This window comes from Falco cherrug, chromosome 3 (assembly GCF_023634085.1).
Source record: "Falco cherrug isolate bFalChe1 chromosome 3, bFalChe1.pri, whole genome shotgun sequence".
In the NCBI taxonomy this organism is placed as follows: Eukaryota; Metazoa; Chordata; class Aves; order Falconiformes; family Falconidae; genus Falco; species Falco cherrug.
This window is the reverse complement of record NC_073699.1, coordinates 1,686,908-1,712,329: the sequence shown is the minus strand read 5'-3', so window position 1 is coordinate 1,712,329 and position 25,422 is coordinate 1,686,908. Positions and strand designations below refer to the sequence as shown.

The 25,422-nt window shown below is 40.2% G+C and overlaps 2 protein-coding genes across 5 annotated transcripts in view; one reads left to right on the top strand and one right to left on the bottom strand.

Annotated features, from left to right (window-relative positions):
- Positions 1-25,422, bottom strand: part of TG (thyroglobulin) — a 161,130-nt gene that overhangs the window by 37,731 nt on the left and 97,977 nt on the right. The gene's annotated exons all lie outside the window — the stretch shown is intronic.
- Positions 1,296-23,794, top strand: SLA (Src like adaptor). 4 transcript variants are annotated; one of them, XM_014281494.3, is made up of 8 exons: positions 1,296-1,502; positions 6,625-6,716; positions 12,531-12,630; positions 15,976-16,062; positions 17,400-17,503; positions 18,714-18,845; positions 20,795-20,924; positions 21,888-23,794. In XM_014281494.3, exons 2-8 carry the CDS (start codon positions 6,656-6,658, stop codon positions 22,105-22,107), a joined length of 834 nt encoding a protein of 277 aa, XP_014136969.1. In that variant the 5' UTR covers positions 1,296-1,502; positions 6,625-6,655; the 3' UTR covers positions 22,108-23,794. The 4 variants fall into 4 exon arrangements, with proteins under 4 accessions (XP_014136969.1, XP_055560223.1, XP_027663928.1 ...); XM_055704248.1 differs by lacking the exon at positions 1,296-1,502 and adding an exon at positions 1,612-4,428; XM_027808127.2 differs by lacking the exon at positions 1,296-1,502 and adding an exon at positions 4,493-6,366.

The window sequence follows — 25,422 nt, the reverse complement described above, 5'->3', positions numbered from 1 at the left end:
TCTGCCACTGCCTGTTCCCACACATGGTACAGATATCCCCCAACCCGCTATCTTTTAGTAATTCCAAAGACATTGTGCATCTGATTTGTGAATGCCATTAAGGAACTTGCATGACACACCTCCGTGATTTGAAGAAAGCAATAAGGTCTTAAACAAAATGTAACTGGTACGATAATCATGGAGCGTTATGGTACAACCAGCTCCCCAGAGCACTGGCTGTAGCGCTGTCATGGGTCTGTGTTATAAGCTGATTTGCTTATCAAGCTCCCTAATACTTTCCTGTCCCTTCAAAGTGAGGATTGCTAGTGCAGCCCATCAAAGAGAAAGGATATTCTCCTGAAATTACCATAGCTCCAAGTTTTGGCACAGCTTTGGGAATTTGACCAGTGTCTCCTGGTTCCAGTAACGCTTACACAACAGCTCCCACACTTGTCAACTTTTAGTTTTCATCATCAAATAGATGGGCATTACAATGAACATTACAACTCAGAGCTACTCTGGTGTGAAGTAGGAACTCTGTTCGGGTTTGCTGGGTCTTCTAGTCTTTTTTTCTTTTTTTCTCTTTTTTTGTTTGTTTTGGGTTGGGTTTTGGGAGTTCTTTTTTTTTTCAATGTTACTATACAAAATTAGGTATATAAGCTTTTCAGATCACATCTTGATTATAAAAGCAAAAGGGCAAACTTTAATAAATCACTTTGACTTCTACATTTATACCTGCAGTACTATATTGCTGAGTGGCTTTAGTCATGTTATTTAACAGTCTAGTGTCTTGGTTTCCCTGTCTTTGACACTGAGATGAGAGAGGTGCTGAGGCTTCTGCTTCTGTGCTTTGTACAACTGACGTGAAAATGTGCTTCATACACAGGTGTTCACTCCATATTCTCTCATTGCTGATATTGGGCTTCAGTTATTTGCAGACAGAGGTATTCTGGGGCACAGAGCAAAGAATAAAGCAAGCCTTGCATTCCCATTCAGGCTCAATAAGAGTGGAGAACAAATTTTTGTGCCTTTTCCTGTCTGTCTGAAAAAAACTAGCAAAACTACGTAAGACAAAACAGTTGGGGACTGAACATTAGTGGATAAATACATTTGGAAAGAAAAAAAAAAGAGAGAGAGAGAAAGAGAAACGCTTTTTGTGTAAGTAATGTAAACCACGTTATTTTGCTCATTTTTTACATCTGCTAAAACCAGCCCTGATACAACGTATTGAAAACCTCCCTGTTTTTCTCAGTCAGTAGATAAAAAGTCTTAAGTAGTGACTTGCAACAGGAACCTCATCTGTTGCAAACACTTCAAGCCTTCCTTATTTCTCAGAGAGGAAGTATGTGGCCTGTTTGGCAAATGCTGCTCTACATGACAGCATGAACTTCACAACACGCTCATTCGACTGGCTGCTCCTCGACTTGATCAGCTAAACCTTGCTGGCAGCAGGAGAGCAGTATTATGACTACGGCTTTTTTGAGAAATACTGCAACCTGGAATACCATGCCTACCATTTAAAGGTAATCATTGCTCTGATACATTTTATTATCTGCATACAGGATCAAATGTTTCCATTTTATTTATATAAAAGAGAGTTCTATTTCATTAACAGTGACAGTATTCAGAACGTGGATTTCAAGTGCCACCAAAGATAGGAATAGAAAAGCCTGCCTTGAACAGTTTCCTAAGGAGTAGTACTAAAGATAGAAGGGACAAGAAGTATGTCTGCTGAAAGCTCACAGTAAGATAGATGCATAGGCACCTTATGCTGAAGCAAACTGCATTTCACTATAACCCAAAATATGAGCTCACAGATTAGTGGGCTTTTTATTCAAAGCGTTAGAAATTTGCATAATGGGGTATTTCTGTGTTGTTTCATAGTGGCATGTTTCTGTGAATTACCTTGATTACAGCATTATGTTATTCCTTCTAAGCTCAAAGGTACAAGTGCCTCAAAGTTGAAAGGATGCTCAATTTGATAAATGACAAAATAAGAGAAATTCACCAAAAATATGCATCTTCTGAAATCTAAGCTGCTTTTTTTCCCCACATGAAAAATAACAGGGCGCTGGTGCTTTCATTTTCTCGTTAAGTGGGATTCAGACATTACCTGTAAACCAGTTTAGAATTAAATTCTAAAACCTTGGTAGTAGTATAGATGTAAATATCAGGTAACAAAAATAGAATATAGCATCTCAGGAACAATGAATGTCCTAATGATACTAGTCTGCAGCATTCCTTACAGAGGGGCTTTACTCAGGTGCTTATCTTGCCTTTTTCTTTCTCTTAGTATTGTAGTTTCTTTATATTTATTAATTCTCAATAATTTTAAATTTATAAAGTTCTTAGAAAACGATAGACTTTCCTATGTGCTGTGCTATTTAACTGCTCCAAAAGTGTATTTTCTCAGAGAACAGATTCTGGGAGAGGAAATTATTGGTACGTGTGCTGCATGCAGGAAGGGAAGGCATAAGTTGTACCACAGGTTTTTGGGACCCACGATGTAGGTCAGTGAGACTCCAGTCTTGATAGGTGAAGAGTTCATAACTGCCGAGACTTCTGCCACTGATAAATAGGACATGAAGCCGGACTGGGGCTGTAGATGTTTCTTCACCTTCTTTTTAGGAACAAAAAGAAAGCTGTAAAGATCACTGAACCCCACTAGCTGTGCGTTTGCAAACATCTATGGCTGCAGTGACTGGCTTTCTTTAAACAGCATGTGCACAAGTGGAAAGGGGAGGGGAGAAAGGGCCCAAGCATGGAAGACTGCAAATGTGATCTTAATAGTTAAAATCAAAGTTCCACACAAGCCTGAGGAGGTGGCCTGCGAGCAGGGAAAGCGGCAGGTAGAGTTTGGTTTGCAGCCCAGCAGCACAGCAGTCCCTCCAATCTGAACCACAGAGGCACTCCTCCATGCAGGGCTTTGGGCTGATAAGACACAGCAAGCTTAGTGTTTATCACCTGCCCTTAATTCTTCCCAAATCACCCTCAGTGAATGACTTTCTTTTGATCTGGCATAATTATTTTCTTCTACGACAGAGGGATGCCACCTCTACTCGTATCCCAAACTGTCACCAAGTTTAAGTGAGATGCAGTGCCTGGAGCAGATTCACCATTTCGAAAGAGTATCATCTGTAAAATTGTGACTGTTCTGCTATCGACTTAAATGATAAAAAAAAATCAGCTCAGCCACAACATGCTTTACAGTTTCCTGTAAGTCCACTTTTAACAGAGTATCTAAAAATTTCAGAAGACTGCCATACCGTTTATCATGTAGTGACACAATGGATTTACATTGTGCTGCCAATACTTGACACAAGCATGAACTACTTAAGCCGTTAAGTTCTAACATGCACCTGAGACTCATACACAGTGTTGTTTCAGAAATCCTTATCTAAAAACAGTGAGACACCATTGCCAGCAAGCAAGTAGAAACAACGTTTTGCCCCCCTCTCACACCATTTCAGAGAAAACTTCCAATTTCTTCCATTTCCATCCCATTTTCAAATATCTGAGAGTTGAGCCATACCTCAGGGCATTCCCCCCCACCACCTTTGACTGGACTCTAGGCACCTTTACTCTGCCCAAATGCATAATGACAAAGTGGCCCTAGTGGTAAAACCTAGTTTGCTATCTGCCATTTTCCTTTTAATCACTTTGGATAAGTGAATCAGCAGCAGTGGTCACAGCTTTCCATTTGCTTATTTTTATTGAACACTTCTGCCATGACTCTAGAGAACATCTTGAACTCTCTGTCCCTTTCCAGACTTTATACTGCCACCAGTGGTAATTAGTGACAGTAAACCAACATGGAAAATGTAATGAAACACAGCAAACTGTCACGCTAATGACATCAAAGTCCAAAATGTCATTGCTCTTCACTGTTACTGGTATTTTCCATAAATCAGATTCTGCTGCATCTAAAGTAGCAGCCCTGAGCTGCACACTCTGTCCTGTTGACTTTAGAGGTCCTTTGAGAAGAGCAATGATTGATGTGGCAAAGTGAGCCAGACCAGTCTTGGCTGTGCTGTGCAAAAATACGAAGTAGGCACATGCCTGTTGGCCAGTACTCCATTTGTCCGGACTAGCAGTAGGTGGTTTGATTACAAACTACATATAAGCAAAGCTTCAAAAACACTGCAAGCAACTTTCAGAGTTTAGACCCTTAAACACCATCTAGGGAAACGAAGGTGCCTTCTCAAATGTGCCATGCTTTCAGAAAGTTTCTAAGTGTGAGGTAAAGTTTTCAGAAGTCTTTCCATCATGTACAAATGCTACGTATCACTTTCCAAAGTGACTCAGGCACACCTGAAAATTGTATCCGCTGTATCTTAAAAGCAGGCAAAAAGCCCTTGAGCGCACTCTGTCACAAGTCTGATCGCTAGTAGGATGACTTGCTTTCCTGGCCCTCAAACACCAAGATCCAGAATAAAGGGGTAAATAGAGGTAGGACTCTTATTTTATTTTTCCAGACTTCTGTGACACAAAATTCAAGTGCTATTCTCATCTAAATAACTATTGTATTGGTTAAAACAGACAGGCATAAGATATTTATGCTGCCATGCTTGGCACCTATCTGGAATCGCACAAAAATATTGGTAACTGCAGCTTACTTGCTATGCACTTAGCCAGATTTGAACTGGCCTTTTCAAGTACTGCAAAAATGCATCTACTACAGCACAGACCTCAGCAGAGGTTGTCTTTCCAGGTATTTATCCCACTTCTCTGGCTGACTTTTTCAGCCCCGGTGAGCTCTACTGCCATGCCCAGGAAATTTTGCTGGCTGATTTGAAGATGAGCCAGGAACATCTATAATATCTGCAGCCAAAGTACTGGCTGCATTATTCCTATGCGTATGCCTCTTATTCTTGATGGGATACAACTGAGAAAAATGTTGAAGAAATTCAAATCAGGTCATGCAAAAAAATATCCATAGTTATTTCAGGAAATTATAATATTGCAAGTAGACAGTGCCCGCCAAAATGAATTCTGATTTCAGTTTTAGAAACTTGGGTGTACTTAAATGAAGAACGTTTTTTTTGTTTTCTATCAAAAGACACCCTTTTATTCGAACATGAATACCCAAATAGTTTATTTAAATTTAAGGCTACTTCGTTATTCATCTTCTAGACTTCTTATATCAGGCAATGAAACAGGGTTTTGTTCTTGTGAAAGCAGATTTCAGACACTTGTCAGAAAGCCACTGGCACAGCTGCATCCTACAGATGTGCCGCAAGCTAGTTCCTGAGTGCAGACAAGTGAACGAGTAATGTGCCATTTGGCTGGTGAAATAGAGACTTCTAGCAAAAAGCCTTCGGGAACAAGCACTAAGAAGCTTGAAAATCAGATGAGGTAGAGTCAAACTGTGCATTACCACCTGTTTTAGCACTGATCTACTTGCATTTGATAAGACAAATTCTCTTCCTTTTAAATGGTATTTTATTCTATAGGGTGTCATCCTAAACTCACTGTAAGACATCAGAAAAATATGGTATTAAGCAATATACTCAATTCTGCCAATCTTTTGCCAAAATACAATTAGTAATAAAGTCTCACTGATTTCAGCAAGTGTTTCTCAAGTTAGACACCTATCCAGCCAGCGCTGTCAGGCTCCAGCCTGTTGTAAGTAAAAAGGAGCATACCAAAGGCAGCAATTATCTTTGAAATATGTAAGCTAGAAAAGACTGAAAGATGCAGAATACCTACACAATGCTGCTAAAGCTCCTGTTACCATTTTCACAGGGCAACTGGCAGAAATATATTTTAAAAAAATACCTATCCGCTAGTGGTGTTGCATTATTTTGCTTTAATGTACAATTTCAAACAGAAAGAACTTATTCTCTTCGACCTTTGAAAACATACCATAGCATGAGACACCTTCCCGTGCAGAGGGTTTTCCTCTCTGTCCTCTGTCAGGGATAATTAGGATGGGTGCAGTAAAGTCATGAGAGAAACTGTCCCTCTTGCAATATTTAGTCCCAAGATTGTCTGATACTGTTTCTTGTATGTCCACCAAGACTTTTAAAGACAAGTATCTGAAGAATTTGCACCACTGGCTTTATGCAGGAGGAAGGTCTGAGGCATTTTGAGGCAATGTGTTACTTTAAAAAAAAAAAAAAAAGAAGAAAAAGAAAAAAGAAAACAAGAGGAAAAATAACATTGCCCACATTTGCTGAGAGCACAACTGCATCAGAAAAAAAACACCAAACAACATTCTTACCATTCCGTAATAAAGCAACATAATATACACCCAGTGCTGAAAACCAGATACATCAATCTAATTAATTTCTTTGTAGCCTCAGAACTCCAAATGCTGAAAAGAACATTTTGTCTATGAAATGACTGTACAGGCATGGCTTTGCTGTGACTTCCTATTGTGCTGAGGTACTGGTAATGGAAACTTTTACTACATTGCGTTCTTCTGAGCAACTTCCCTAGTTGTGGTTTTCTGCTGTTCCCCTGATAAAAGCACCAAAGTGGTGAGAGTTTAGCAAGTATGTAAAACTCTCACATGAATTTGACACAAGAATTCTCAAAAGAAAAACTGTACAAACTTGGAGACACCCAAACTAGGTCATTTCTCATCTGTCAGCACAGCAGGTGTTATTCTGATGTTTAATTTCAATGTCTGCTTTGATTTAGTTCTGAAGAGCTTTGACAGATTAGAAGCACAATGGGAAATGCTGTGAAAATGCCAAGAGCCTCTGTAGAAACAAACGTGCCGAGCCAAACAGGTAAGCATTCATTTACTTTCTTTCAAGAGAAACGGATGTTCAAAATGTATGGCACATTGATCCATGTGTCTTCCTTCATCCGCCTGATGTAGTAAAAGCAGGCCAAGTGCATGACTGTTGTGGGAGAAGGAGGGCATCCACTAGACAGTGCTTATTTTTAGGTACATTCTAGCTCATTTTCCAAGAAGTACTTTTAATTAAAAACCCCAATGTTAATACTATTATTTGCTCATGCTCCTTGAAAGACATTCCTTCCAATTCAGAAAGCATTGAAACACTACTTCAGAAACCAGAAATACTGTATTTTGACATACTTGCTTGCGATACAAATTTGTTCTTGAAATTTGGTTTTGCTTCAAAGTTAATGATGCTGTCTTACTTAACCTTACTCATGTCATGCTTGCACTGCACCTGAAGCCTGGTGTTAGACAGTTGCACTGGAAGTGGCACACAGCCACCCTGTCACCAGATTTATCATAAAGCTTACACAGAAATACACATTTCACAGGCCAAGCTGCCAAAGAGGGACCCAACACATCTGCCCTATACATCCAGATGTGAAAAAAAATCAGGTTGCAAAGCCCCTGGTAGGCTGGTAGAGGTCATGCATCTGAGGGGGAAAGCAAGAGGGATTCAGTGACCTCCTAATCCACAGCCTCAGCTTTCGTGCCGCATAATGACAGACAGCTGGTACAAGGGCTGCAATAAATTACTCCCCAAAGGTAAGGAAGAGAAAACAGTTTGGGGCTTTTTGTTTGTTTTTTAAGAAGAAGGCATTAATCAAACTTTTTTGTTTGGTTGGTTTCGTTTTGTTTGTTTGGTTGGGGTTTTTTTTGTTTTTTAAGAAGAAGGCTTTAATCAAACTTTTGGGTTTTTTCATGAAAGACGGCCCAGTTGGGCTGCTCATTATTACAAGGATAGATAATCAGTCTGGTTTCACTGGCTTTGGAAGGAAAACCAGCACTGCTTTTGCCATGGGCAAGAACTAGCTGACACAGGCAGCCACGTAGCCCTAGATCCTAATAAAGCAGAGACTAAATATTGGTAATGGCTACTCAGAGGCCCATAACGTGAACCGACAAATTTTTCTGGTGAAGAAGAATGGCTTATGTTGATATTCCCAACAATGGCTGTCACAAATTCCATAACCATCAAAACAGAGATATGCACACCCTCAGAGAAGGACCTTGCTGATGAGTAGGAGAGTGAGGCATTGCGGCCATGGCTGTGACCAAGTTTGTATTGTTCACATACATGCTGAAAGTCAGGATTTAGCAGGGCTAAAGCCAACTGCGTCCCTCCCAATGACATAAATAGAACATACCCCTAAAAGATAACTCAGCAAAACTGATAGCAAAGCAATTGCAAGGGGAAATTACCCACTTAGGAATTCAGGGCTCGATCTACTTGCATTCTCCTACACGTCTAGCACACTGCACTACACGTCCTACACCAGCGCTACACCTTTGCTGCTGCCTGGCGAGGGAACAAGTCTCCCATAGCCACAGTGGCATGTGCCGAGGCCCTAAGGATGTCTTAGACTCATATTGCTGAAATCGCACCAGGTACCTATGTTTAAACACCCAAAGACATCTTTCTGGCCATAAAAATGTTAGGAGTGATGGAACACCTCTTCTGTGAGGAAAGGCTGAGAGAGTTGTGGTTATTCAGCCTGGAGAAGAGAAGGCTCTGGAGAGACCTTATTGCAGCCTTCTGTACTTAATGGGGGCTTATAAATAAAACGGGGACAAACTTTTTGGTACGGTCTGTAGCAATAGAACAAGGAGTAACAACTTTAAACTAAAAGAGGGTAGATTTACACTAGCTATAAAGAAGAAATTTTTTATGGTGAGGTTGGTGAAACACTAGAACAGGTTGCTCAGAGAGGTGGTAGATGCCCCATCCCTGGAATCGTTCAAGGTCAGGCTGGATGGGGCTCTGCGTAACCTCATCCAGCTGAAGATTTAAGTGAGGTGGAAGATCTAATCCATGGACTTACAATAGTCCAAATAGTCATTAGGAAAAGCAGGTTTTACACTGGCTCATTTCAGTGAGACTGAATAAAGGACTGAAACAGAAAGGAAAGAAAGGAAGGAAGGAATATCTAACAAGGGGGAAGAAAACACCTAACTGGAGTCTGCAGGTTTGATCTGCAGTGTAAACAGGTTCATCACACCCCTGTAAGCCCCGTTCTGCCTGAGAACTTTACTGAAAGCAAAACTTTGTGCTTTCCTCACCTTCAGTGAGGAAAGTCTTGGTCCTGAGAAAAGGAACAGTACGTAAGCTGCATTTCCAAAGGAGACATTTGGACTCCAAAGATGAATTCACTTTATCTGAAAGCACACTGTATGGGCAAGCCTGGCATAACTGAGCTGCTGAAACAGGGTAGCTACAGCAGCTACAGGGCATCAGGGCTTGTGAGCCCACCCCCTCCTCTTGCGTCCCTTGAGACCCTGAATCAAGGGTTAATCCTTACTGAGCTGCACCTGCATAACTCTCAGTTCCCAAGCTGGCTGGTTTAGATCTAATTTGGGTACGCCAGTGTGACTCTGCAGCCACACCTTACGGCTGCTGCACAAACAGCCTCCCAGACACACACCAGTGCCCTCCTTTACCATCTCTGGTATATACCACGCCATAAATCATAGTCTTTCTGCTGGACAGTAAAGCTGGGATGATGCAGGGAGCTCAGCACTGAGCAGCGTATTTCCACTCCAGACAGGGACCACAGTGGAGCTGGATCTGGATGCTCTAACTATGCTCTCCCTTCTCTCTAATAGTGCTTTCTAGTCCATTCCCAATGAATAATTTGAAGCATGCAATATTCAGGCTTGCAGTTTGCAAGATATCCAGGGATGAAGACATCTAAAACTAGCATGTATTTCATATTCATTTCCTACTCCTAACACACACCCCCCCCCCAAATTAACACCTGATTCAGTGGAAATGACTGTGCTTCGATCTTTCCATTCTCAGATGTAACCTACACTTGCACTGTGGAGGACAGGTTCTGTTAGAAAAACTCAGGCAAATCTTTTTTCTGTTACAACTTAAAAAGTGTGGGGAGCTCACCAGATCAAATTTGTTAGATCACTATGAAATCTGGGTGTAGAGAAACAATGTAATTTGTTTAGTCCCTGTTTCGAGGCTTTTGTATTTGAAAGGAGCTAGTATGGGTTCTGTGAAATGTCATAGAGTGTGCGGTAGGGTATTTTACATGACCAAAAAACCCAGTGAGGTTTGATTTAAATGCCAAGTAAAATGAGGTCTCGTTTGTGGAGTAGGAGGGTCAAAAGGTTTTGGCTAGTACAAAACCCCTTTACTTTCACTCTAATATAAGTACATGTAGTTTAAGAGGTAACGTTTGCATGGATGTGGCAACCAACACTATGATTAAGTCCTTCCTTTTCAGATCTACAAATCAACATGCAAAATTGAAACAAAAACAAATGTAAAGATGAAAGTGTAAGTAAAGTAACACAGACCTTGCTAGAGTAGAGAAAAAGGCATGTACCCCACAGTGCATAACGAAATGCAAACCACCAGTATGCAATGAAGGAGGAGCAGAAAAGCACTTGTCTTCTACCCTTTCAGTATGGAAACAAAATATTTCTAAGTAAACAGCATAAGTTTTAAAAAAAAGCATTGCTAAAGGCATTGTCATCAAGCTAAAATAAAATCACATTCTGTGTAGAACTGCTGTCTAACAAAATGCAATAAGAAATTAAGTGACAGTACTTTATCTTCGTTCTGCAGTTCTTACAACGTACCTTCTGGCATACATGTGTTGTAGTCCTGGGAAAAGATTTTGCTTTGTTGAAAAAGACTCAGCACTTATACTTGGGTCTTGTTAGACTCAGGTACTAAGCAGTTTCAAAGAGAAGAGAAGGTGTCTCTTAATTTTTTAGCAAGAAAAGGGAAGCAATCAAAGATGTGCTTAGCACAGAATTTCTTCAATATAGTTAAACTAATTGTATAACAAGTTACAGTAGACTAATCACGGCAGTTGGCTGATTAATACAAAGGTACTGGACTAGTCCTGCTTAATTCAGTGACACTAAACTACGAAGAAAACCATGGCAATACTAATACCAAACACACTGCCAAACTAATCAATGCCTGCTCTAGACTCTACACAATCTATGCATCCATAAGGATGCTCACTAACTGTATCGTGGGGCTATTTCAATGGGCAAAAACTAGCAAGACTAAAACTTCCTACAGTCAGTTTGAATATTAAGGTAAAATGACCCACCACTTTGCATAACAGAAGTCCCTACAACATAACAATAAACAGCTACTCAAAACCAACTGAGAACACACTGCTTTTTATTTCCCTTAAATCGCGGATGTGGAGTATTTTCCTTAACACTATATTCTCATTATCGCTGCTGTGAGGATAGCAAGTGTAAAACTTCTTCTCTTGAATATATTTCTTTTCTGCAGACTCACGTGTTTGCTTCAACCTTTCATCGTTATCACTGTGAATTATTTGTAAGGCCCTGGGACACAGAAGCTGAAACCACAGGGACAGTTTCAGCATTCATTCAGGATGCTGTTTCTAGGTTTCCCTAAAAAAAGTCTTCCTTAAAGAGAAGTTGATGAGAGATCTATATTAAATGAGAAAACCTAACAAGGTACAGAAGTGTGCCTATCTCTTTGGGTAATTTCTTCCCTTCCCTGAATCCATTCCAAATTTGCACATGTTGAGCTACACAGGAGCCAAGTATGGAGATCAAGCCACCTCTGCAAATGTACAGCTAGGTGGTGTTACAAAGGAACAGGGCACTGATCCTGCTGGAGGCAGAGGGAAAGCATCGTTACCCCACGTGCCGGTGGAGGGGACTGTGACGTGCAGAAGGAAGGGACCCACTTCCAGGAGAAACAAAGGCAACATATTGCACGATCCCTCTTGCCAGAACTTCTGCCAAAGACCTCAGAACACCCAGCATGGCACATTTCTGAATCTCCCACCTGTCAGCATTTACTGGGCCCCACAGATTCATGCTGAATGAGGAGCTCTTGAATGTTTGATAGTCCCAGTCTTGTACAAAGTGCTTCCTCCATCCTTCAGAAACCCACGTGTTCTACACAGTGCCCAGAGTCATCCCAATTTCTATGAAAGATACTCTTATCTCTTTACTGACCTCAGTTCTGTAAATTATAGTTGTATAATGATTTAATTATAAACACCAACGTTACTTCCCTTCAATTAAAGATAAGGGCATCATGTACTACCTCTAGTAGAGTTTCCACACAAAGGGGGAGAATAAAGTGCTCTGGCTGTTCAACAAGCTAATTTTAAAAAATGATTGGAAATGGGCAATAACGGCCACACCCTCATTGCCCTTGAACTAAACTAATTTCATACCTTTGAAAAGTAGCGCTGGTGGTAAATGATGGGACAATTCAACATGCATCTTTCTTTCCTTAAATGTAATGCATCAGCTTGGCTCAAAATGGTAGCTGGAGGCATTCAGAGACAGTGCCATTAATCAAACCGGGTTACTTCCTAATACTGTAAATACTAACTTTTCTAGTTTCAAACTGAATATGTCCTTTAAATATGGCAATTACTAGAAAAAAGTGGTCTAAATTTAGTTGCTTACAATTGACCAAATGACTGGTTTTTAATATCTTCAGATACTTCTTAAAGTTACAGGCTCATCTTTAGCTCTTTATGTTTCCCAAGTGACATTTCACAGTGAGATTTTTTTCACATTTGAGCTACTATGTAAAATAAACAAAGAAAAATCTGTTTCTGCTTCAGAACTCTATCTTGGGTTTAAGTGACATTTTCTTTCTTTTTAACAGGTCAGGAGAGTGATTTCCTTGCTGTCCTCTATGACTATCCTTCAGCAGACATAAGCCAACCTATATTTCACATAGGGGAAAAACTACGTGTGCTATCAGAGTAAGTTGATCCATTTTTTTAAGTTAGGTTTTGTTACAATTGATGCTAAGCTCTGTTATATGCACTTGGCCCTAACTGGATGCAGTTCAGCAAAATGAACTCAGTTCAGGATTTGCAAGGAAGGATGCTTAATCATGGTGTAAATTTCCCTATACTTTCAGGATATGGGATTTCAGATTGTTCTTTGATCCTTGGATTCCCCTGACATGGTTTCTGAAGCTGGATTCAGACTAACCTAAAGTAGGACTCAGACCAGAATTCTGCTCTGAAAAATTATTTTAGAAAGTATCCCCCACCATGTTAGTGGAAAACAGAGCAAGAGCAAAAATATTTTGAATCACATAGAAAAGTGAAATTATTCTGAATTTCTCTATATCAAGTGTGTCTCTCATTTTCTCTCTCACCCTTTTTATCCAACTCCTTTATGATTAGGTCTTAGAACTTCACCTTAGATTTAAGGCAATTGTAACAACAATAAAATTAAAACTAGCCTTTTTTCCCCTTAATTTTTTTAAAATTGATTCTGCATTTTATTAGCGGGGAAAAAAAAAAAGGGTTAAAGATTTCCCAGACAGTTCCACTCATAAATTTATGAGTCCCAGAAGGAAGCAGCAGCCTTAAGAGCACTATTTCAGACTGACCTTAAGCATAGTGCAAATACTGGCACACACGTGAGTGAGCACACTTCTTGAAAAATAGAAGCCAGCAGCCCTGATATTCTTTTATGCACAACTTGTATCAGCACACAGTGATCTCCTAGAAGTCATACAGCCTGCAGCCACTGTTTGCACTGGTTAGAAAAGAAAGATGTCATTTTTGCAGCTGGTGGAGCAGGCGCATTCAAGAGGAGACCAGACACACCAGATAGCAGAGAAATCCTCTGAGGATTTCTAAATTCTTTAGAAAAAATTCTCTGTATCTGACTGAGGAAGTCAGAACATCAAATTGCTGGGGACAGAAGTATTCAAGAGAAGTTATCACAGACTGATGAATTCTCGGAGTCTTCTCCAGGCCACTGTGACCTACAATGGCCTTTGCAGCAATAAGATACGAGGCTACATGGACCTTTGGTCTGTCCCAGAATGGCTGCAGTTATGTTCTGCTAACAAAGTGCTTTCCCTGCCTCCCTGAACCTAGAGGTCACAAGGCTCAGACAATACCACTACATGGGCATTTTCTGCTGATGGAGAGCTTCCCTAAACCAGGGGAGTTCTCTGGTAAATTCTAGCTGTTTAAACCTTGCTGCAGTTTGCATAACATACACAACATGGTACAACAATTGCTTTAGCTTGGCAATTCCAGCTTAAAGCCTCACTCCCAGCTTTGATCAGCCATAAGCCCTCACAACGCCATGTGACGACATATGCCCATAGCAATGGAAATCATATATATCGTGCCATATGCATACATGTGCTGCACAGTATGGTCTACTGGACAAACACCTTCTAAAAGAACTAGGCTTCTGTAGTAGCAGATTTTATCGCATTTGTCTGTTGTGCAGTGATCGAGAGCTTCTCCTAATAGCAAATAAGAACCAAAGCAAGGCTTGATGGGAACTTTCCTGTTCCTGTTTCGAATCAGCTTGTTCACAGAAGCCAAGAGATTCCAATGCTCTATGCAAAGCAAAGCCTCCTAGTGAAGGACCTCTTCTTCCCTACTGGGGTATGTGCTGATGTTAATAGGAACCGCTTGCCTGCAGAGTTGCTGCACATAAGCTGCAGGCATGATCTTTTTCTCAAGTTGTTCAAAGGAAAAAAATGCAGTGGAAAAGAGCAGTGAGGCAGCATGACCAGAGCACAAGTGACGACCACAGAGAAGCCCGCATGAGCAGGCGGCACGCGCTGCTTTTATAACAGAACCTTTTCCACCTTCTACCAAAGCAGTTATGTGTGGCAGTAATCAGCCCCATCAGTCCTGCCAGGAACAAGATATATGGAACCCCCCCAGAAAATACAACCCCTCACAGATATTGGTGACTGCTCTGGGTTGGCAGAATTAGATAAGCACCACTTGCACGGTTTCTCACCCTCCACACTTGACAGGCACTTTTCATTACCAGATGAACAACTGCATTTAGCTGGCAGCAGTCATACCAGATGTCCTCCAGTGATCTCCCCAGTCTACATAATTTCTGTGGCTCCTGCCCCAGGAGAGATGTGCTGCTTTGGGACTTCTAATTATCATAGGGATTTTTCAGGGTTATTAATATTATAATTAGGAGCAAAGGAGATGCTGAAGCTGAGATTTTGTTGTTGTTGTTGTTATAGCAGTTCTTGGTTCTTCCGGGAGAGTTGTGGGGAAAAAAACCAAAGTAACTTAAACTGCTTATATATTATTTCATGTCAGCTAAAAACCCACAAACAAAACTTGTATGGCCCTGAAATTTCCAGCTCTGAACAGTAGACACTTCCCTTTTCCCCTCAGCATATACATTTTGGACCACGGTCCCAGTAGCTATAACTCACAAGGTTTAAAATAAGTGTTTTCAGCTCAGTTGTTTTGACATACACTGACACTCTGGTCCAGTCCAGGCAGTATTTGGGAGCATTTATATGAATGTCCACAAACACAGCATTCAAACACAAGACACACTACTATCTGGATTCAAACTCCTAAAGTAAGAGGTGGTGAGAACCCAACAGCCATCAGCATCCTTGCAGTGATCACAAAAGCTCCGCAGCATCTTTGTGAAAACTCTTCTTCCTCTGCCCTTCCTCAGGAATTCAAAAGCCAAAGCCAGCATTCAGTATCACCGTAAGAACCTAAGATAAATCAGTGAAAAAACCCATGTCTCATCATCTAGTTTCAGCTAGGAGGTCTTTTTTTTTTTTGAGTCTAGTTAGCAACTCATTGAAGGAAAGGAAAAGAGCAAACCACGTTCTGTTAGACTGAAAACCTGTGTCCCAGGCAGACAGGGCCCATTTGCTGAGTATCTCTACCCTAATGTTACAGGAGGAACTACAGGACTGTTCAGACTGAGCATACTCAGCCGTAAGCTAAATGTCTTGGATACTAGTACAAGTCTAGCTGTGGGAAGGCAGAGAATAGCATGGTTTAACCACTGAGTATTTACCCTTCTTCTTTTAACTAAAGAAAAATATTTTACTACTTACGTAATTTAAATGGAACAAATGCAGCTTATTTCTGTGTCCAAATTTGATCCTGATGCAAGTTTAGAAATAGAACTACTCTAAATGTAAGAAACTCTGGTCCCTTTTTGAATACATAGATTCAGGAACACAGACAGAAGGTTACAGGCTAATCTCTATGTTTTAACTAATTTCTAAAATAAGGACAAGATCCGAAAGTGCATCTGAAAATACCCCTTCTCTTGCTTTCACACAGTGAAGGAGGCTGGTGGAGAGTCCATTCCCTTACAACAGGTCGAGAAAACTATATCCCAGGAAAATATGTAGCAAAGGTTTACCACGGGTAAGTAAATGCATTTCCTATAGCCTTTTAACACTACATTTCTACATAGACTGCCCTGATTAGTTATTCAGTGTCATAATCAAAACAATGGCAATAAAGACTAGACACACAGAAATTTTATTTATTGATAGTCTAAAATATTTCCTTTGAAATCTGAGAACATCAAATCCACATTAAGTTTACATTATACGAAAAGGAATATCCTTAGTTTTAAGTACAGGTAAGGGTCAAAAAACCTAAAACGTCATATATTTAAAAGACTTCGTTTTATGGACTAATCACTAATTTTAAGACATTAAGAGACCTTATTTAGAAAGAATTTTTAGTATTTACAAAAAGTAAAATTTAAGCTGGAGTTACCCTTGAAAAACAGACCAAAAAGAACAAATAGAAAGAGTAATAAATTATTCAAGAATGTAAACTCTGACACTGGAAGAACTAAGGAAGGTTCAGAGGTTTCTTGTTGCCCTAGACACCAGTCAGGAAAAAAAACCAACATTAAAGCACATACTTAAAACCTTTCTGGCAGAAGTTTTAATACCTGTTTAATTTTAGGCATATAAACTGTAAACTTCATTGCAATTTATGCAAGTGTGTAAATCTGAATATGCTTTTATACCCTCCTGAAATAGAGATATTTTCCCAAAGACGGGGTATAGACATGATAATGGAAGCCACTGTCTGAAGCTTCCCCCAAACCATTTTGCTGATAGCAGCTTGGATCAAACACACAAGAACAGCATTAAACTAAAGTGCCAATAACTCCTACACCAGCCAAGCAAGCTCAGTTACACTTTTAGTCACTACCTGTGGCAAAATGCAGCAGTGTACCAAGCTACGGTGAAAATCTGTAAGACTAATTCTACTTTCCCTTATCCACAAAGCCAATTAACTTGTATGTCTGGACGGTTTCCTAGCATAAACAGAATGATTGTATTTTATTTTGGGTTTATTTATGACACAATAATTTTTGGGAGTTAACAAAAGTGGTTTAAATTAAAAACAGGGATTTCACTAGTGCCACAAGTATGTCAACAATATACCACGTCCCCAACAATTTAGATCACGGTGGCTCAAAAATTTTTGTTATCCCTAATAAATGCAAACCTTATTCACCTTTCTCTTAGCATCACAAAAGTTAATGGAACTCAAAGAGAGCAAGATTTTCTCCATAAACTGTGGAAATATGCCTGGACATAGTTGAGAGAGTAGCTACAGAAAGCCAGTGTTATTTTTGCAGTCACTTTTCCTGGCAAATGCTGCACTTTCATGGCCACATGCTGCTCTGTGTTTCACTGGTGTCTGAATTTCAGAATATGTTTTTTCCTGCCCCACAGCTGGTTATTTGAAGGGCTGGGAAGAGAAAAAGCAGAGGAACTTCTACAGCTACCCAACACCAAAGTTGGTTCCTTCATGATCAGAGAGAGTGAAACTAGGAAAGGTGAGAAAACATGATTTTTCCCTCTTGATCTCAGGCATTAACAATTTTACAGATCTTTAATTCACTCCCTGTCCTGCTTCAAATGGATCAGTCTGAAACCAGAAAAATGTATGAAATGGGAAGGCAAAGGCACCCAGTGAAGCATACCAGTCTTCACCAGTCACCTGCACTATGAGCAGTGTTGGGTTAGTGATGGCCACGGAAAGTACCACAGGCATCAGCACAAACAAGAAACAGTTTAAACGCTATTATTTACTTTGGTCGCATGCAGAGATTATTAGGCAGTGAGTCTTTGCAAGTGGAGGAGAAGTCATCATTTTGCCTTGGTCCACAGAAGATTGCCTGAAGAAGCTATGAAATACACATCAAACAGCAGGGGTGGCTGATAAGTGCATTTCCTATATACATAGGTGGCTCTTTTATTTACTTTGTAAAAATTATATGCTTTCAATTTTATTTTCCTTCATAGCAATTCTGTTGCTACATGGGAATTGTACTGTACACATTTTATACTTCCATTCTCTTCAATGTGAATACATTTCCCGTTGTGCAACATGCTATCTTCTCTTTTTCTGAAGGACCAGAACACATCCTAATAACATGATACCACAGTTCAAAGGGAATAATAAATCATCTGCTCTGACCTCTTGCATACCACAGGCCAATTAGTTTCATAATACCTACACTAAAGTCAAAGAAATTTAGAATCAATGTTCAGTCCTTACCAACTAAATGCTGCACAATAGTTTTAAACAAAGAAACAGGAAAATCCAAGTTGTCGTCTCCTGCCAGGACTGCATTACCAGGTATCAGGTACTGCATTATTGGGAGCTCACTACATCAGCATACCGGGACGAGTCTGGTCCCCTCTTCAGGGGAAGGCAAACAACTTCTTTAAAAGTCTGTTTCCTTTGCAACATTTCAAAAAATCCCATACCAGCAAAAATAAGGGGAAAACACAACAGAAATTTAAATTCAATCAAAATCTCAGGTGCTGATGCTGGGCCCTTTATTCCCTTTTTTATACTTAAGTATATCTATAAAGTATGCTATGTAAGTAGAAATTAGGATGGCCACTGAGTTTTTTCAGTTTTTTCTGGGGCCTTTTGGATCGTGACACCACATCTTACAGATACTTTGGTTGTGGTCGCTTCTGTCCATCAAGAATTAGGGCTCTGCTTTGGTGTGATTAGTTCTTCTCTTTCTCCAGGGTTATATTCCCTGTCGGTGCGGCACAGGGAAGTGAAACATTACAGGATCTTTCGTCTTCCAAATAACTGGTATTACATCTCTCCACGGCAAACCTTTCAGTGCCTTGAAGACCTTGTGAATCACTACTCAGGTAAAAAGAACTGCATAATAAACATATTTTCCACTGGCAACTGTAAAACTATCTAGCAAACGTCCAGAACAAGCAGTTTTGTCTGTGTCTGAGACTTGCAACTAGCACCACAGAACAAGTAATGGAAAAAATGTCAGTTTATATCTTCTACTTTATTTTGGATCCTAAATACATATATGCTACTCTTAACAGTACAACTGAAATCAACCCAAGAGCTCAGCTAAAGACAGACAGATAGGCTCTGCCCATACTGGTATATGATATTGTTTGGCCATGTCAACAACACTATTTGGTCCAAACACTAATGTCTAGCACTTCCCTAGACAACTTTCAAATACAGTTTGGAGGTTAGCACAGGCCAGGGATGCCCAGCCTCTCTCAGAGCACAGCTAAAGCCAAAGTTTGGGTGTACAAAATATGTTAAGCTGTACAGAGGTACAGATGGTTCTGGGTCCCAGGGCCAGAGTTCAGCTCCTGGCCCACTTTGTTTACTAGCATGGACATGTCTGCCATTTATTTATTTACCAGACAGACAGACAGATAGCATCAGGCCATACAAGACCAGGTACTGCAATCATGTTTCTCTTAGGAACCAATACATTACACAACCTTATCTGCAGCAGAAAATTCTCAGAAATGTTTATTCCCTATTACTTTAGAAGAGTATGGCTAGATTTTATCAGCAGAAGCTATCTCCAGAGACTCAAGTTGTTAGCTTAAATCCAGATTCAGCTGTCATTTTCACTAATATCAGTCCAGTGGGCGATGCCTGTTTCAATGACAGTTTTCCAGATATATGGCAATTTAACCTGTGTCAGAGAGATAACTTAACAAGCTACACAATTAGGTTGCAGCAGTTACCATGCATTAAAACAAGAACATTTTAAAATGAGGAAGGAAGATCACAATAAGTTAATTGCATAGAAGTTGCAAAAGGACAACAGATTCTTTAATTTAACTAGTAATGGGTACTTTGCAATCTTAAAAGTGTAGAGCTACCATATCTCTGTATTTCATAGGTAAATGAAAAAGCGTGTTGGCCAAAGAATACTCTGATAAACTGGGCAGAAAAAACATACTCAAATCCAGAACATGCAAAAGAAACTTTCAAGTCCAACAACATAAAGAGAAGAGTGATAATTTGGACTGGATATTTTTTGATTATTTTATTTTATGTTTTAGTTGCTGACAACTTTCTCCATTTAGAAAGAAGGAAAAAACTGAAGCCTAAATTTGGTGTGGGAGGGAACCCAATACTTTTAACAATTAACATTTTCACTTGAGTTACCGGTATAAGAGGAGACATAGTGAGGTTTACCTCTCCTTCTTCTGCCACCATGAGATGATACAGAATCTCACCCTTAAATAAGACTCAGAGATGTAAAACACTAGCATTCAGCTGCAATGTTCTCTACTTGGGCAGAAGAATATATGAAATGTTCCTAGTGGAACAAGGAGAAGAGGACAGAGAGAAGAAGCATAGATGAAAGGAACATGTGAACCTTGATTCATTCCATAGCCATGTTCCACAGCAGAATAGGTGCACACGCAATCCAATCTGAGTGGTTTCATCTTGCATCTGGTTTAGACTCTGTATGGTTGAGATAATGGGAGGCAAAAGCAGAACTCACTGAGGACTCAGAAAACCTGGCTTTAAGTCCCTGCTCTGCCACAGACTTCTTACTAGACACTGCACAAGTCACTTTATCCCTCTGTGTCTCAGTTACTCACTTGTACTGTGGGAAATACACCCCAGGATAAATTAAAAAGCAAAGGTATGAGGAAAGGAAAAAGTTAAGCTTACAGTGTCGTTGCTGAGAACACACAATATATTGACTACTGCTACTACTGTGTCCAAAGCTGTTTATTTGAGCATGCACCAGGTAAGGAAAACAGTGAAGGTAAAGTGAGCAAAGATTAACTGTCTGTGTATTAATTTCCCTGTTCAGAAGTTGCTGATGGTCTCTGTTGCGTCCTTACAACACCTTGTCTTACCCCGTGCACTAACAACAGCGTAATGAATCAAGTTCCTCCTGTGGTGATGCGGAATAAAAACTTCAACTGGAGAAATATTCACAGGTACCACATACAACACAGGCTGCCAGAAACAACACAGGCTTTTTTTCCAGCCTTGTACATACTTCTACTTATAACACAGAAGAAACAGCCATTTCCTTCCCCTGAGATCAATTGTAAAGATTAGACAATCTTCAAAGCTGCGGACAGCAGGTTGACCCATCGAAACTGGATGTTCAGCTCTCTAACTGGTCTGCCTTTGAAAGGAAGTGTAGTTAACATTCAATCATTTCTCCTATCCAGGTAAAAGCGTGGCCACATATGCAGTCCCTTTGGGCCTCATGAGTCCTCCCCACCAAGGGGGAGGAGTAAGAGCCAGGCCATAAAGCCTGGTCAGATCCACCAGCAGTGGCACACTAACGTGCAATAGCTCACACGTGAGCCCCGACAGTCAGAGGTGGCTCCCCCTTGTTCACACGGTGGCCATCCATGAAGCAGCACAAGTGCAGTGAACATGTTATCCCAGCACAGAGCTTTCCTGCTGTGTGTGTCTCAGTTCACAGTCCAACTCAAGGTTCACGAGACTTCTAATACCATGACTGCAACTAGAGAAAGTAGGTCAAGTTTCAGAAGCTGGTGAAAAAACCACCTTCACAAGCAAAAGCACCTCTTATATTTGAAGCATAATTTTCCCTTCACTACCTTTCCTTCACCAAGCATACCGAGTTGCTTACAAATGCAAGCAACCTTTGTGCAGTATCAAGGCCATTTTTCCTACAGATTAAGAAGCGAGAGAGGAAGTATATAGACATTATTTCCTTTTCAAGTGCTGAAAAATAATTAGATATTACTGTTGTATTGATTGTTTTGGAAAATCGCAGGCAGAAATGTTTGGTGATTTATGAGACAGGAATATTTTTTATACAAGAAAATTAATATCATTTGGTGTAACAACTGTTGTTTTTATTTTACTAACAGTCCCAGTTCAAGTAGCTGAAACAGTAAAAAAATTTTGTTTTTTTAAAGGTTGGAGGTGAGTGACTACACTGAAAGCACCCTGACAGCAATGGATGATTCTTGTCTCAGCTATGGCCTACGGGAAAGTATTGCTTCCTACCTCTCCTTAACAGAGGATGGCAATGCTTCTTTTGCAAGTGCCAGGAAGAAGAAAGCCCAGTCTCTTATATACACAGGCAGCAAACGTAAGAGTGCCCTTCACTTGCCACCTACATACTATGAAGACTAGATGTAAGACAACCCAGGGGAAAAAAATGGAAACAACTGAGGGATTAGAAGAAAAACCCAGAGCATCCTGTGGTCCTGCAGTCCTTTGACAGCTGAGAGATACAAGCCCACCAGCTGATGATGAAATGCTGGCAACGCTTGTGGATTTCCTCTTCTGAATGTTAACCAGAGACCTTCTTAAGGGTGCCATCTCAGCCATGGCATATGCTAGGAACGTCCCCAGTGCACCTGAAATTAGAACCTGCTCACAAGTAGAATAACCTGAAAGACTCTAAGTCAAGAGCCAAGTGAGGCAGATGACTCTTCAGCAAGGGTTATGTGCACCATTGTACAAAGGTGACTGCATAGGGAAAGACTAACTACAATTAAGTCTTACTCTGGTATTCTCCGCAAGGCCACAAACCATCTTTACAGAACCTACCTATGCTGAGAAAAGGAGCCTTTTTCTTCTCCATATAGAATAATTCATTGTCATTGACAATGACTCAGAAAGTTGTCAATGACCCCAAGAATATCTAACATCCAGCATCCAAGAAACACCTGATTATATTGACTCCATACTTCTGTCATCTTTAGGGAAAAAAATAAAATAATCGATTTTCCAAGTGGCATTGAATTCAACTGATGGTAATAGCCTGCAGTGTCACAAAGTGGTCACAAAATTAAGAACAGGTTTAACTCAATGAGAAAAGCAGTTCCTGCTTAGCCTTGAGCTGGGAGTACAGACATACCCAAAAGCATAACTCAGCTGCCCATAGTCTAGCAGATATACAACAGGGAACAAAGCGGGTTTTAAGTGTAAAGTGAAATATGGTAATATCATGCCTAACTGCAGAGGTAGGCTCGCAAAGGTGTGACCTTTTATGAGTAAAGGACCAGATTTTAACCTCATGTCCTGAAGGCACCTGCATATTTATGTATAATATTTATGTTAATAGCAGCTTTTTAAAATAATTAAACTAAGAAAGAAAATCAGCAACAGTGGATGTTAAAGAGTTTTCTGAATTTCTTCTGTGAAGAGAGGTATGTCAAATAGTCATGATGTATCTCATCAAACCGCTTAAAGATTTCTGACTTGGTTATCTGAAATTTCACAATTGGAGAATTTCTCTCTATATATGTACCCTTTGCTAAGTGATAAAGGAGCAGCTAGCATGGTCCTTTGAACCTGGCTTGAGACTCCTTTCTAAATCAGTTAGTCACATCTGGGAGTGTGAAATGCTGCAGTCTATGTTATTGAGCTGAGATGCTTTCAATTTAATGTTCTCTCATACCTTTTTATACAGATTTGAGTAATGAAGGTTTGGAGAGATAGGAAATTTGGTTTATATATATATATATAAAAACCCTATATATTTCCTCTGTCAATACCTTCTAGCACAAATCTGTGCTCTTCAGATCTTGTAACAGATCATTTGCACTAGCAAGAGAGATTCAGAGGTAAGAATATTTCACAGCATAATTAAACATGTTTCAGAGTGGAAAGGTTGAATGTAATTTGGCTGGTAAACGTTGACCACCACAAAGCAAAATAAACTCAGGAACTCTAGGTGTTTGTATAATCTCATTACTGTTACTGATCATTAAGATGTTATGGTGACTGCATTTTATCCAGTGAAATGTATATGGGGAGCATTACAGATTTTTAAGTCATGACTTGTATTTATTCATTAAAATAATACCCAGTAGCTACTTTGTCTTGCTTTTAGAAAATGGTCACCAACCTAGCATGCAACCAGTATAAATGCTGAGTCTTGCAATGACACTGCCAGAAGGTATCTTTGACAGATCAAAAGAATGCAAGAGCACATGTGACTGGGTAGCACTTCAAACACGATCTGTAGGAAGGGGATAAGATGTGTTCTGGTGGCGACAAGTTCATGCAATCACGGTGGTTGAGTTTGAAAGGGACCTCTGGAGGTCACCTGGTGCAACCACCCTGGTCAAGTAGGGTCACCTACAGCTGGTTGCCCAGAAACATGTCCAGATGGCTTTTGACTGTCTCCAGGGATGGAGACTCTACAACCTTCCCGGGCAACTTATGCCAGTGCTCCGTCACGCTCATAGTAACAACATGAGAAGGTGACAAAAACTTGTGAATTCTGCCATAAGAAATGGCTGCATTTCACAGGTGGTCATGGGGAAATTCTGTGAGGTCTGGCCATTTCTTATAAATAACTGAAAGACCATCCCAGTGACTCTATAGAAATCTGAGGTTACGTAAGAGACAGTATCAGAAATACCAAATTTGGGTGGAGATGTAGCAAAACTGGGAGCAATGGAGAAAAAGTAATCAGAGGTGGTTGGTTTACTTGAGAGGTAATGAGGCTGGTAGAGGCTGGGGGGGGGAGGGGGTGGGGGAAAGGAGATGATAAAAGAGGGAAGAAAGGGGATCTAAAGGGTAGCTAATCATACAGTCAGGGATATTTAGGGTCCGCATCAGACAGCCCTGCACCTGATTGCAGTAGTTTTCAGCGGGGCAATAAATATGCTTTTTCCACCACTGGCCAACCTGCTTCCATAGCTAGGAGGCTTCTGGTGTCTTCCCTTGCTCCCGAGCCTGGGAGCTCTCTTTCTGACCCCCACCAGGGAATGCCTGGAGGGGACACCTAACATATCTGCCTCCACTGCCTCCTGCAAGAGATGGAGGAAATCCACACCGCTGATCCACTCTTCCACATCAAAATTGCAGTGGTAAACAAACCAGTTAATTAAAAGATGAAGTCAAACACCAGGTTAATGCTCTTAAGTGATTTAAAACAAGACCATAATCACTGAGACTACTTTTTTTCTAATCATACTACCAAAAGACAAACTGTTATAAAAAGGTCCCCATGTCAGCTTTGCATTGATTTTGTACAATCTTTTTCCAGATCTGTTCCAAACAAAATCTTTTATAGGGTAGACATAGGAAACTCAAAAGCATTTTTCTATTTCAGGTGTAGGCTTCTTGTAGAGAAAGTTTCATACATCACTGCTCTCTGCAGGCTAAGAAACTATTTTTTTATGCATCACAGAGACAAGGAGTGCAAAACTAACTTTTGCAGAAAAGCTGTATTGCTTCATGGAATTTTCCCTCAGGAAGGCCTCATCTGGTACATATTCTCAGTTTCATCATTCTTAATCTGTGTGCACCTCCTTTTTTTTCCAGTAAAATTAAAAGTACGCAATGATTTTGGTGTCTTGGAACAAAAACAAGACACATCCTTTTACAAGAGGTCTAGGTGAGAAATCTGAGTAAACCAACAGTTGCATTCTGCATCACTTCATTTAAAAAAAAAAAAAAGAAAAAAAAAGAAAAAAGAGAACGTATATT